Here is a 13,516-nt window from a genome sequence, read left to right as displayed (position 1 = left end):
GAGATAAAGAAAATATTAAATACAAGAATATAATAAAATTAAAACTTACTATTTCTGGGGGTGGTTTAATCCTTGGTACAAATGATCCTTGTAGTCGAGCTTCTATCTGGTGTTTAGATATATAAAAACTGTAATCAGAAAATATATCTTATTTTAAAAACATTCAAAGTAATTTTTTTAATTACTCATAAAGAATGAGGCTTAAATTAAAATATTGTTTGTTTGCCCTTTACCGACCGACCCTATAAATTCGTTACGCCTGAAAATCTTTTATTTGTATTTACCAGGAAGATTTTATTCTATTTCATTTTTTCGTTCCTACCAAAAATCTTATATTTGTATTTCCCGCTCAAAACAGTTTTATCGGAATCCTCGGGTTTTATCTTTAACATATAAGGTCCGGTCCGTTTGGTATCACCTGAGCATTTGACATGAACACTTGCATTTGAAGTGTCAATGCATTTATTTGAAATCGATGTTGAACGCTTCCTGAAATCATGATATGACGTACGTTACTCTGTACCTTTATACTTAAAGAGCAGTGTTCATTTACAAAAAAGTTCGTTTGATACAAAATTATCAACGTGTGTACAAACTAATTTGTAAACGGACGTTGTGTTCTATGTAGGGATTGCCTTTTGTGATCCGCTGATCAGGATGATTATGTTAACGATGCCGATATATTATTTATATCTGACATGAACCAAAAGTGACAAAACCCTGTAAAGTGGAGAATATCTGGCAGTAAAATCGCCAAGTTTTCCATACAGATCATTTATAAATGCGATGTAAAATACGTGACAATTGAGTTTTAAGTCTTGTAGCATTTTTATTGGAAACCACTTTTAGGCACACACGAAATTTAAAAATTAACCCTCTATGGACTTTTTCTACTAGTAATGTATGACTTCCCAGACATATCTTACCAGTACAAAGTTATCTCTTACAGAAAACCTTTAGGTAAGCGTACAAGGTACGTAGTACAGAATGTGAGCGCAAGTGCAAACTCTTCAAAGTTCGAGGCATATAAACGTTGAAGATATGAGGCACAGGTCTATATTTTGATATTTGAAAACAAAATAGTAGTGCATATGAATTAGCTTCACATTCTACGTGATATTTTTTTTCAAAACTAATAGTCCCAGAAAACTTATTTGCAAAAACAAAACGGACCAAAATGGCATTCTGTGTTATTCGGATAATAACAGTGTTATTCGGTCATTCGAGGTACCGGATTTAATCTGTATCTATAAAATAAAATATTATACCTACCTGCCTACCCATAACAAATCATATACAGAGCCAAGTTATTTTAATGGGGAAAAAAATAAAATATTTTACCTACCTACCTACCCTGTTTCAAAACATAGGGTCGGAAAAGGGCAAACAAACAATATTTTAATCTAGGCCTGACGCCTATTATGCTAAATTTGATAAACAGCAGTGCCATGAGCAAGATATGCCTGTTGCTTTTTCAATAAATTGATAAAAAAATAAAGGGAGGTTTCTTTTTTAGATATTAACCAGTCACCAAAGTTTCATGAAAACTGCTCAAAGCACTTTTAGGATATTGTCTGAGAACTGGAAAATCTTTTCTTTAATGATAATAAACACCTGTATATAATTACCTGTGATTCATCCAGTGTGGTATATTATAATCGTCTCCAACTTCTAAATCTGACTTCTGACTTTTACTGTGAAACTAAAAGAAAAATAATGTGGTTATATCTATAACAAATGAAGTTTTATCATATTACTTATATATCTTCTTTTTAATATTAGATCTTTTTTTATTAGACAATTAGACAAAATTAGAAACATTTTCAATCAAGAATATACAGTATCATGTACCTAAATAAGGATATCTAGTCTGACTGTGATACTAGTACAAATGGACCAATGGTTAAACTTTGTGACCTTCAGGTTTTAAGTTTTAAAGATTCCAAGGTTGTTTGCATTATCCCTTCTAGTAAATAGACAATCACATTCTTTTTCTTTTTCAAAGATCTGCAAATAATCCTGTTGTTTTCCTGTGACATGATCAAGCATTTTCAACTTATTTGTTTGGATGTCACAACACCAAGTTCTGAGGTAGGTTGAACTTACAGTAAGTGAACTGTAAATTGATTATAATAAATAGCCATTTGGTGGATGCCTAAAGAAACTTAAGAATAAGAGAATGTATAATATGCTAGAGTTTTGATAAAGGTCATTAGATAACTCAAGTTTCATGAAATTGTTCAAAATGTTAATTTTAAGTTTAAACTCATCAAACAAACCTGAACTAAGCCACCCAACATGAAGTTAGATGGTTAGTTGTTGAAATGTACTTTAATAACAACATAAGCCTACCTTAAATAGGGGTGCTGCATGTAAAGGTTGTTCTCCCATACAAACCAAATCACTTCCTACACCTAAAATAGTACAATTGGAATTAAGTAAAATGATTATGATAATCATCTTTCTGATAATAAGTGGAAAATTAAAAAATAATATATATATAGAGTTCATGTGCAAATTACTCAATGAACTGTAACGGGATTGCTTCCCTTAGAAAAACTTAGTAGATACTTAATCAGCCGTAAGCTGTTGAGCTAAGGAAGTACTTCTTTAGCTCAGTCGGTTATCGCGCTGCCTTGTAACACAGAGGTACCGGGTTCGAGTCCCGGTGGAGACAAGCAATTTTGTAATGAAATTCGTGCTCTCCGGTTACATTGGCGCCCAACAATAATAACCAAGGGTTAGAAGAATTACCTAGCCAGGTTAAAATATAAATATAAAAAAGATGAAGATATCATCATTATAGAGTATAATGACTCTTGAGGTGGGGGAAGTGTGACTGGATTGCTTCCCTTAGAAAAAATTAGTAGATACTTATTCAGCCGTAAGCAAAATTGAGAATGGAAATGGGGAATGTGTCAGTTGAGCTAAGGAAGTACTTCTTTAACTCAGTCGGTTAGCGCGCTGCCTTGTAACACAGAGGTACCGGTGGAGACAAGCAATTTTGTAATGAAATTCTTGCATTCCAGTTACAGAACAATGACTGAAGAAACATGGCTAAAGAACACACATGTTCATTTAATTCTCAAGGAATTTAACAAAAAACATTAAAGGAATAAACATTGAATATTTAACTCATCTCTGGATTTAAAATTCATAGAAAATAAAACAAGTCATACTTAAAACAACCTACCACAATCAATAGTCCTTTGTTTTGTTATATTGGTAAGTTGTCTGTCCACCTCAAACACTCCAGGTCCAGGTGTGATGACCACAGCCACTTTTCCTGTACGGTCAAAGTTTCTGTCAAAGTAATACTTCTCAAACACTGAAAATGAAGATATAAATATTATAAAGCAATACAGACTGCATTTTGTATTTATCTTAGGGCTATTCCAGAAAAAAATGTATGGGGAGGTTGGAAGGCAGTTTTTGTCAGCACCCGCCACCCAGACAATTGTAATTGAGAATTATAGTGCATTATAGTGTGAAAAGTTGCTCTGATACCCATCACCCATGTTTTATTAATACAATGTGCCTTCCAATCCCCCCCACTACATTTTTTTCTGGAATAGCCCTTATTGTTTTTTTCATGTCAATGACACATTTACCAACATCTCCTTCATCTTTCTTATCAAGAATTGCTTTAAATAGTTTGATGGAAATGTACCAGTTGTATAGTTTTGATAACAGAATATTTACCATAAAAAAGGCCTATTAAAGGTTGCACTTTGTAAATACAGCTGTTTCTCAAAACACGCTTCTTTTGGGGAGTAATTGAATATTCATAGAAAATTGATTTTGTTTACATACTGGTTCCCAGTTATGCTCTCTGTGTTCCATATCGCAGAGACAGAACTTGGGAATGTTACCAGTAAATAAACACGTGCATATTGTTTACATTGAAATCTGTGGTAACCTTTCATTCCAGGTAGGGCTAGTTAAGAAATTTAGTGTAAGTTTAAACTCTGAGAAGTTCAGGGCATATAAACGTTGAAAATATGCCGCACAGCCCTATATTTTGACCTTTGAAAAAAAATGTGGTGCATATGAACTTTCAATTCTAGGATAAGATTTTTTTCTAAACTTCATAATAAAAGTGGTACAGTTTTAGCCGTAAAAGGAGTTCCTATGGGAAATTGCATTGTCAATATTTACAGAAATGCAACCTATATAGGGTGAAAAAGGGAAACATTCAGAATTTAACCAAATTTGCTTTATTTCACAGATTTTAAAGAAATTAACTCAAATAAGAAGTTTTATAAATATTTAATGAAGATTGATAGAATCCTGGGCCTTAAATATGATGACTCAGCATATATTCACAGTTTACAGTATGCAAAGTTTACTCAAAGTCCTGGATACAAAATTAAATCATAATATTTGCATATTTGTAAGTTAAATTGTTAAGAAGTGCTTATATTTACTCTTCGCAGTCATTGAAACTCATAGATCCTTCCTGAATATTATTTATGGGGTATTTGTGTCCTTTCGATAACCCAAAAGTAAGCCACAACACCTAAATCTGCTTTTTTGTCACCACGGCATAATAAATACAAGCTAGAAAAACAAAAATATCTCAAGAAAACTTACAATAGTGTGTTCTATCCTGAATATGTACTAAATATTCCAAATTGCTAGAAACAGCAGAATGATTTAGGAAATTTGAGGCCCCAGGGGCAAAAAACATAGAAAATTGCCTACCCCCTGTGTCATAAAACAAATAATTTAACTTGTAAATGCTATGATTTTATGATTTTAAAGTTCTTGATATAGAAAACAATAACTATGCTTGGAAGTTATGCAAAAATCAGATGTTAGCAGTCAACTCTACAACATTTTAAGTGAATTTATATCTCAGACTGGTATCTGCATACATACAACTATTGCAAATATGGCTTTGTTTGAACACTTCTAGTATATATAGTAGCTAAATTGTGTCAGATATATGGTTAAAGATGATACTGATGTGACAAGAAGTCTAAATTGACCATTTCAGGCAGAAAATGTGTCCTTCAATTGACAAATAGGCATACAGTAAGATGTGGACTGGAGATAGAGGCTGGATTTGATACTTTATATAATCTTGAATGTTGTAATGATTGACTGCTAAACATTACATTTATGATATTCTGATATATGCTTTCAATATGTTATCAAAACAGTTTTTAACAGGTTCTAGGCATTTTTTATCAGAAAATATGCAAATAGGGTAAGCTGGCAATAATTAAAGTTTTGATTTCAAATTCTTTAAAAAATTGAAACAGGGGAGGGGGTATAAAATGTATAGTAAAGAAAAATTTAGAGTATACACAGTGATTTCTTTAAGACTTTAATTCTGATAAATGAGTATTAATGTGAGAAAAACTGATTTTAGAGAGTTTTCTATTTGAATAAATGTCTGTATAGGTTGCACTTTGTAAATACAGCTGTTTCTCAAAACACGCCTCTTTTGGGGAGTAATTGAATATTCATAGAAAATTGATTTTGTTTACATACTGGTTCCCAGTTATGCTCTCTGTGTTCCATATCGCAGAGACAGAACTTGGGAATGTTACCAGTAAATAAACATGTGCATATTGTTTACATTGAAATCTGTGGTAACCTTTCATTCGAGTTAGGGGTAGTTAAGAAAATTAGTGCAAGTTTAAACTCTGAGAAGTTCAGGGCATATAAACGTTGAAAATATGCCGCACAGCCCTATATTTTGACCTTTGAAAAAAAATGTGGTGCATATGAACTTTCAATTCTAGGATAAGATTTTTTTCTAAACTTCATAGTAAAAGTGGTACAGTTTTAGCCGTAAAAGGAGTTCCTATGGGAAATTGCATTGTCAATATTTACAGAAATGCAACCTACAGCTATTATTTTTTTAATTTTCACCAACTTTTCTGTTTACCCTTCCAGAGCACTTGAGATCCCAACCCAGTTTTTAGTTTCTACTATTGAGAAAATATTACTTCAAAGAGAGAAATAATCTTCATTGACATTAATATTAAAACACCATGGTCAGTCAACCTGCCCATAAAACCTAACCTCTTTTGGTTGGACTAATTAAAACTTGGTGCAATTTAGATTTGTTTTCTATGTAATGGTAAATCTTATTTTTGTAACGATTTTAGGCAACATAAAAGCAATTTGTGTATTCTTACCATAATCGTCAGTGCCTACCCTGACACTTTTTATGCCATTTTGGATCAAGCACTGTGAAAGTCAAACTGACTCCTTAGTAGTACATGTAGTAAACAGCTAAATAATGTTTGGAAAATAAAATGATATTGCCTACCTATCTTCCTTATTATTCTTCAGCATGTTAGAGGAAACACATGTATAATTTTTCAGCTTATCTTAGATGAAAATAATGGACAAGTTTTAAAAGGTTTAAACTAAATAACAGAAATCTTTATAAATATTAATATCACTTTAACATATAGCAACAGCATGAATAGTACTTACAATTAAGTGTCATATTAAGTGTTTCCAGGAAGTTTCCTTGAGCAGCAGTAGAGTTATAGGCCTTGGGGATTTTTTCACCAGGCCTTTCATGGTATTTTAAAACATAATCTTGATACTGGTTTATACATTTCCGTAATTTTTTAATTGTTGTTGTCCAGTCTTCATATCGTTCATTTTGTATGATTATTCTACAAAATAAATATTTACACCTGTCATGGTCAGATATGAATTGTGTAATTAAATGTCAAAAAAGGAAGAAAATTCATTGTTATATGTAAATACAATTTAACACAATTGGTACTTCAAGATCTAGAGTATATAATACATCATCTTCAGTTACCCAAGTCTGAGTAAATATCTAACAGTCAGTATAGACCTTTGACCTTTGTCACGTTAAGGGAGAGTTAATGCTAGGTTCCCCCTGACATGTTTAAATCCGCAACATTTTGTATGTATGTGTCTGTCCAAGTCAGGAGCAAGTAACTCAGTGGTTGCTGTTTGTTGCTGTGCTACATATTTGTTTTTTGTTCATGTTTATGAAAATTACATAGTTATATAAATTTTACTGTTAGTTTCCTCGTTTGGATTGTTCTACATTTGTCTTTCATGGCCTTTTATAGCTGACCATGTGGTATGGGCTTTGCTCATTGTTGAAGGCTGTACAGTGACCTATAGCTGTTAATTTCTGTGTCATTTGGTCTCTTATAAATAGTTTTCTCATTAGCAATCATATTGATCACATCTTCTTTTTTATACTTAGGTCAAAATACCCAGTCATTTTTTGAAAAAGTCTAAAAGAATAATCTGCTCTGATTTACTAAATAACTGTTACTTAATTTTAGAAAAATCTATATTTTAAATGAAAATGAAAATATTTTCACCTGTAAAAGTCCTCATAGAATCTTCCCATATAGTCAACTTGTAAACAGTCCCTCATGAATACTGGAAACTCTTCTGCAAATTGATCAATACTATTTTATCAGTAATGAGAACATATATCATAATTTTAGTCAACTATGAAAAAGACAATCTTTACCATGTTAATTCATTTGTAGAACCTTTCCTTTAGATTAGTTTTGCTATATGCAGTCTCTCTGCATCTATTTTTTTTCCCCAAGATTTCAATAAATCAAAAAAATAAACAATTCTTTATTAAAGGACAATAACTCCTGTAGAGACTTGCAGGCCCGTAGCCAGGAATTTCCAGAGGGGGTTATTTAGCCTCATAACCTCGACTTTAACAGTCACAATTTGAACAGAACGTTGACTTTTACAGTCATTATATGACCCCCCTGGCTACGGGTATGACTTGTCTGACAAAAACATGTGATCTGCTTTATGTTTGCATGTTAAGTGTTGTTTTATTGTTAGATATGTCAATACATGAATTTTACCAATTCTTAAAACATGACTTGGAGTACATATCATAATATCCTCTAAATACATGTAATATTGTTATCTTCTCCAAATATGAAAAAAGCTAGATGCTCAAAAGATGTGTGTCAAATTAATGAATCTTACCTATATACTGTGCTTCATAAAATGTTCTGGAGAATAAGACTATTGTCACATCATGAAGACAATTCTGTTCCTACAATAAAACACAACCAATTTGTAATTTTCTTGTTTGAAAATATAAAGGAAAAGCAGTAAAACATTTGAGACAGTAAAATAAAAGACTTTATTCCAATTCTAAAGTAAATTTCCTAGCTTAGATGAAAATTTAATTCTGGGATCTAAATTTGATGGAAATGATTTCTGGGACTGAGTTTTGATGGAAATGACATCTAGGATATAATTCTGGTAGAAATGATAAGTGGTATTTCACTTGTTTTTAAATGACATCTAGGATCTAACATAATAGATAGAAAATAGTTTGAAGGATATTACTTTGAATCAAATGATATCTGGTATCTTATTTGTTTGGAAATAATATCTGAGATCTTACTTTGATTGAAATTATATCTTGGAATTAACTTCAATTGAAATAATATCAGGGATGCAACTTTGGTAGAAATGGTATCAAGGATCTTAAATGATGGCAATGATACCAGGGGTCTAAATTGTTTGGAAATGACATATATCTTGGATGTTACTTTGATGGAACTTTTTACTCTTAGGCCTAAATTAAAATATTGTTTGTTTGCCCTTTTCCGACCCTATGTTTTGAAACAGGGTAGGTAGGTAGGTAAAATATTTTATTTTTTTCCCCAAAAAAATAACTTGGCTCGGTATATTATTTGTCATGGGTAGGCAGGTAGGTATAATATTTTATTTTATAGATACAAACTCTGCATAATGTCATTTTTGTCCGTTTTGTTTTTGCAAATAAGTTTTCTGGGACTATTAGTTTTGAAAAAAAAAAATATCACGTAGAATGTGAAGCTAATTCATATGCACTACTATTTTGTTTTTAAATATCAAAATATAGAGCTGTGCCGCATATCTTCAACGTTTATATGCATGGAACCAGACATTGTATTATATGTCTCTGCTGGAACTTTGAAGAGTTTGAACTTGCACTTATATTCTGTACTACGTACCTTGTACGCTTACCTTAAGGTTTTCTGTAAAAGATAACTTTGTACTGGTAAGATATGTCCGGGCAGACATACATTACTAGTAGAAAAAGTCCTTAGAGTGTTAAAAATTTCGTGTGTGCCTTTGTTTCCAATAAAAATGCTACAAGACTTAAAACTCTGACAATTGTCACGTATTTTACATCACATTTATAAATGATCTGTATGGACAACTTGGCGATTTTACTGCCAGATATTCTCCACTTTACAGGGTTTTGTCACTTTTGATTCATGTCAGATATGAATAATATAGCGGCATCGTTAACATAATCATCCTGATCTGCGGATCACAAAAGGCCATCCCTACATAGAATACAACGTCCGTTTACAAATTTAGTTTGTACACACGTTGATAATTTTGTATCAAACGAACTTTTTTGTAAATGAACCCTTCTCTTTAAGTATAAAGGTACAGAGGAACGTACGTCATATCTGATTTCAGGAAGCGTTCAACATCGATTTCAATCAAATGCTTTGAAACTTCAAATGCAATTAAGTGTTCATGTCAAACGCTCAGGTGATACCAAACGGACTGGAACTTATACGTTAAAGATAAAACCCGATGATTCCGTTAAAAAAGTTTTGAGCGGGAAATACAAATATAAGATTTTTGGTAGGAACGAAAAAATAAAATAAAATCTTGCTGGTAAATACGGAACGAATTTATAGGGTCGGTCGGTAAAGGGCAAACAAACAATATTTTAATTTAAGCCTTACCTTCCACTTGGCAAATAAATCTGTAAGGAATCCATCTACAGCTTTTTCTATATATAAATCTCCGTACAGGTCAAAATCCCACATCTCAGAGCTCATCTGTATAAATATCTGAACAACTGAGGTTGAAGATCGGAAAACTACCTGAAATTTTCAAAAATGTTTACAGACAACTAATAAGAACTGTCTTTTGCAACTGATTTCTATACTTTGTTTTTATATTGTACTGTTATACAACTGTCCCAGGTTAGGGAAGGGTTGGGATTTAGATAACATGTTTAACCCCACCCCATTCTGTATGTATATGCCTGTCCTAAGTTAGGAGCCTGTAATTCAGTGGTTGTTGTTTGTTTATATGTGTTACATATTTGTTTTTCGTTCATTTTTTGTACATAAATTAGGCCGTTAGTTTTCTCGTTTGAATTGTTTTACAAATTGTCATTTTATAGCTGACTATGCGGTATGGGCTTTTGCTCATTGTTGAAGGCCCTAATGTGACCTATATTTGTTAATTTCCGTGTCATTTTGTCTCTTGTGGAGAGTTGTCTCATTGGCAATCATACCACATCTTCTTTTTCATGTCAATTTATTAATTAAATTTATTGTAAAAACACACTTAAGACAATCAATTATCACTCTTCTGTGATATTTGTTTTCTGTGGAAAGAATTTTGTTCAAACAAGTGTATCTGTATGTGGTGGGCATTTGAAGGTTTTTTGTATTTACCAAGAGTTTTTTTCATATATACTGTGAATTTATCTATCTGCATGAAATTTATTGGTACTAATTTCATGAGGTGAGAAAATTGTATTGAGTTCTTGGATTCTTGATTTAGTGATTTTGATAAGTGACATAAGTTTGCTTACAAGCTGAAGGAAAATTTGTACTTGGTAAAACATTTACCGTAAACTAAAAAATCCATAAAAATTGGTTTCTTATTAATCATAATGAATTCATAGTATATTTTTACCCCTGTGTATTGGAGACTTTATGTTTACACTTGTGACTGTGACATTTTTCAAAGAAAAATATTAGTGTATTTTTACCCTTGTATCTGAATTAATTACACCACATGTTACTCTCTCTCCTTTTGACCATAACTCATAAACTTGTGCTCTGAAATTTAAAGAAATAAGATCATGTAAATACATGCACTGCATACATTAAATACCTGTACATTGAATGTTCTAGAGTCTACATACATTAAATACCTGTACATTGAATGTTCTAGAGTCCATGTCAATATTAGTTATTGAAAGCAACTGTATTAAAATGACATACATTGCTGTAAACCTAAAGCAAACAACAATCAAATGATTGCTATACTGGTTAGTTCAGGAGTTTTGGTCATAAAACTGTACTGAGTAATTCGAGAACAAAATTTGTACTTGCAACACTAAATCCAGTGTGTTGATTGGTTGATTTCTGAGTGAGATAATTAGTCTAGATTTAAATGACCCCAAGGCAAATCTCTTACACTAAATAAAAGGACATGTATAGCAAATTTGCTTTGATTACCTCCCCTTTTTAAATTGACAGCACAGTTCTCTCTTCAAAGTACAAATTTCATCTTGATAAAAAGTTCTTCACTTAAAATTTTCATAATAAATATTTAACAGGTGTATTAGAATTCCTAGAATTCCTTGTGCAATTAGTTGTATGTCAAATAAAATTCACATATTATTTTGAGACCGATAATTTTAGAGCTTGGCATGATGTATACATTGTATAGACACTTTATATTGTTGAAGACTGTATATTATATATATATCTCTTTTGCTATTTGTGTCATTGGGTTGCTGTCTATTTGATTTATGCTTCACATTTTGTTTTGTGTGAGGCCTTGGTGTGAGAGTGGTCTAAGTTTTGTGTGAGGCCTTGGTGTGAGAGTGGTCTAAGTTTTGTGTGAGGCCTTGGTGTGAGAGTGGTCTAAGTTTTGTGTGAGGCCTTGGTGTGAGAGTGGTCTAAGTTTTGTGTGAGGCCTTGGTGTGAGAGTGGTCTAAGTTTTGTGTGAGGCCTTGGTGTGAGAGTGGTCTAAGTTTTGTGTGAGGCCTTGGTGTGAGAGTGGTCTAAGAAGTTGAATTACTGTATCACTAGTCTATCAACTCTGAGGTTGTGAGCATAATCCTGCATGTGGGAGGTGAGTCCTCCAATCTAAATTGACTAGGATTGTCAGATTTCCTACCAAATGTAACGGTGCTCTATGGGCACAATATTGCTGAAAATAGCAATAAACATCAATCAAAAGAATTTCCTTTTATTCATAAACATTTCAAAACCTACCTCATGTCATAAGCTTCTAACTTCATGTTTAAGTAAGCACACATGTTTGATAGAACCTACTGCATGTCATAAGCTTCTAACTTCATGTTTCAGTAAGCACACATGTTTGATAGAACCTATCTCATGTCTTTAGCTTCTAACTTCATGTTTAAGTAAGCACATGTGTTTGATAGAACCTACTGCATGTCACAAGCTTCTAACTTCATGTTTCAGTAAGTACACGTGTTTGATAGAACCTACCTCATGTCATAAGCTTCTAACTTCATGTTTAAGTAAGCACATGTGTTTGATAGAACCTACTGCATGTCATAAGCTTCTAACTGCATGTTTAAGTAAGCACATGTGTTTGATAGAACCTACCTCATGGCACAAGCTTCTAACTTCATGTTTAAGTAAGCACATGTGCTTGATAGAACCTACTGCTTGTCATAAGCTTCTAACTTCATGTTTAAGTAAGCACATGTGTTTGATAGAACCTACCTCATGGCACAAGCTTCTAACTTCATGTTTAAGTAAGCACATGTGCTTGATAGAACCTACTGCTTGTCATAAGCTTCTAACTTCATGTTTAAGTAAGCACATGTGTTTGATAGAACATTTCAAAACCTACCTCATGTTGTAAGCTTATAACTTTATGTTTAAGTAAGTACATGTGTTTGATAGAACATTTCAAAACCTACCTCATATCGTAAGCTTCTAACTTCATGTTTAAGTAAGCACATGTGTTTGATAGACTATCTCTCAGCCGCCAGAAATCACTTCTACTGAAATACTGGTCTTTAAATAACAGTTCAACCAGATCCAATGCAACCGCCTGTAAAATTAGAAAAAAACTGGATAATCCTTTTGCTTTTTGTTTTTTTGTTGTTTGTTTTTGTTGTTTTTAATTTTTATATATACATTTTTTTTTCATCTTTTCAATAGAAAATGTAAAATATTTCCAATTAAGATGTATTTATCCTAATGACATTATATATATCTTATATGTATCATATTGTATGTATGTCATGCATATGATGTAATAGTTGGAAATAAAAAAATCAAGTTTTAAAAAAACAAATATTGAAAGAAAAAAAACAAATAAAAGGCTATGCAATGGAAACACATGTTGTAGATGGTCTTTGTCCTATCAGTGTACACTGTTGTAATTAATAAATTTAAAGTTACTGTAAAATAAAAAAATTCTAAGTACAAGTCACTTTTATATATATTCTCCTAATAAAACAAGTGAAACTGTGAGCAGTAGCTCACTGATGCTACCCCTGTCGCAAGTGGATAATGTTAATAGTGTAAAAATATGTAAGTGTTCGGTAAGCAGGAAGTTGTAGAGTGATGAATCTGAAAACGAATCACACAGTATAGCTGACTTATAAAAAGCCTGAAACCAAATTTCAGAAATCCTGGCATTGTAGTTCCTTAGAAAAATGCGACGAAAATTTTCAACCTGGCCATCATGTGTAAAATGATACAAGTGTTCGTTAAAC

The 13,516-nt window shown here is 32.2% G+C and overlaps 1 protein-coding gene and 1 long non-coding RNA gene across 6 annotated transcripts in view; one reads left to right on the top strand and one right to left on the bottom strand.

Moving 5' to 3' along the window:
- LOC143075162 (uncharacterized) overlaps positions 1 to 13,516 on the top strand; it is a 227,498-nt gene that overhangs the window by 27,166 nt on the left and 186,816 nt on the right. The gene's annotated exons all lie outside the window — the stretch shown is intronic.
- LOC143075159 (GATOR complex protein Iml1-like) overlaps positions 1 to 13,516 on the bottom strand; it is a 73,517-nt gene that overhangs the window by 54,838 nt on the left and 5,163 nt on the right. For all 5 annotated transcript variants that reach the window (XM_076250486.1, XM_076250488.1, XM_076250487.1 and 2 more), the window contains exons 5-14: positions 12,713 to 12,846; positions 10,796 to 10,865; positions 9,753 to 9,893; positions 7,978 to 8,047; positions 7,338 to 7,410; positions 6,457 to 6,644; positions 3,194 to 3,328; positions 2,353 to 2,414; positions 1,629 to 1,702; positions 50 to 128 (exon numbers count right to left, since the gene is read on the bottom strand). In XM_076250486.1, the coding sequence (XP_076106601.1) occupies positions 50 to 128; positions 1,629 to 1,702; positions 2,353 to 2,414; positions 3,194 to 3,328; positions 6,457 to 6,644; positions 7,338 to 7,410; positions 7,978 to 8,047; positions 9,753 to 9,893; positions 10,796 to 10,865; positions 12,713 to 12,846 (1,026 nt within the window). The remainder of the gene's footprint in view (positions 1 to 49; positions 129 to 1,628; positions 1,703 to 2,352; positions 2,415 to 3,193; positions 3,329 to 6,456; positions 6,645 to 7,337; positions 7,411 to 7,977; positions 8,048 to 9,752; positions 9,894 to 10,795; positions 10,866 to 12,712; positions 12,847 to 13,516) is intronic.

The sequence above is a fragment of the Mytilus galloprovincialis genome, chromosome 5, assembly GCF_965363235.1.
Source record: "Mytilus galloprovincialis chromosome 5, xbMytGall1.hap1.1, whole genome shotgun sequence".
Classification (NCBI taxonomy): Eukaryota; Metazoa; Mollusca; class Bivalvia; order Mytilida; family Mytilidae; genus Mytilus; species Mytilus galloprovincialis.
The sequence above is the reverse complement of the archived record's forward strand: the minus strand, read 5'-3'. Positions and strand labels throughout refer to the sequence as shown.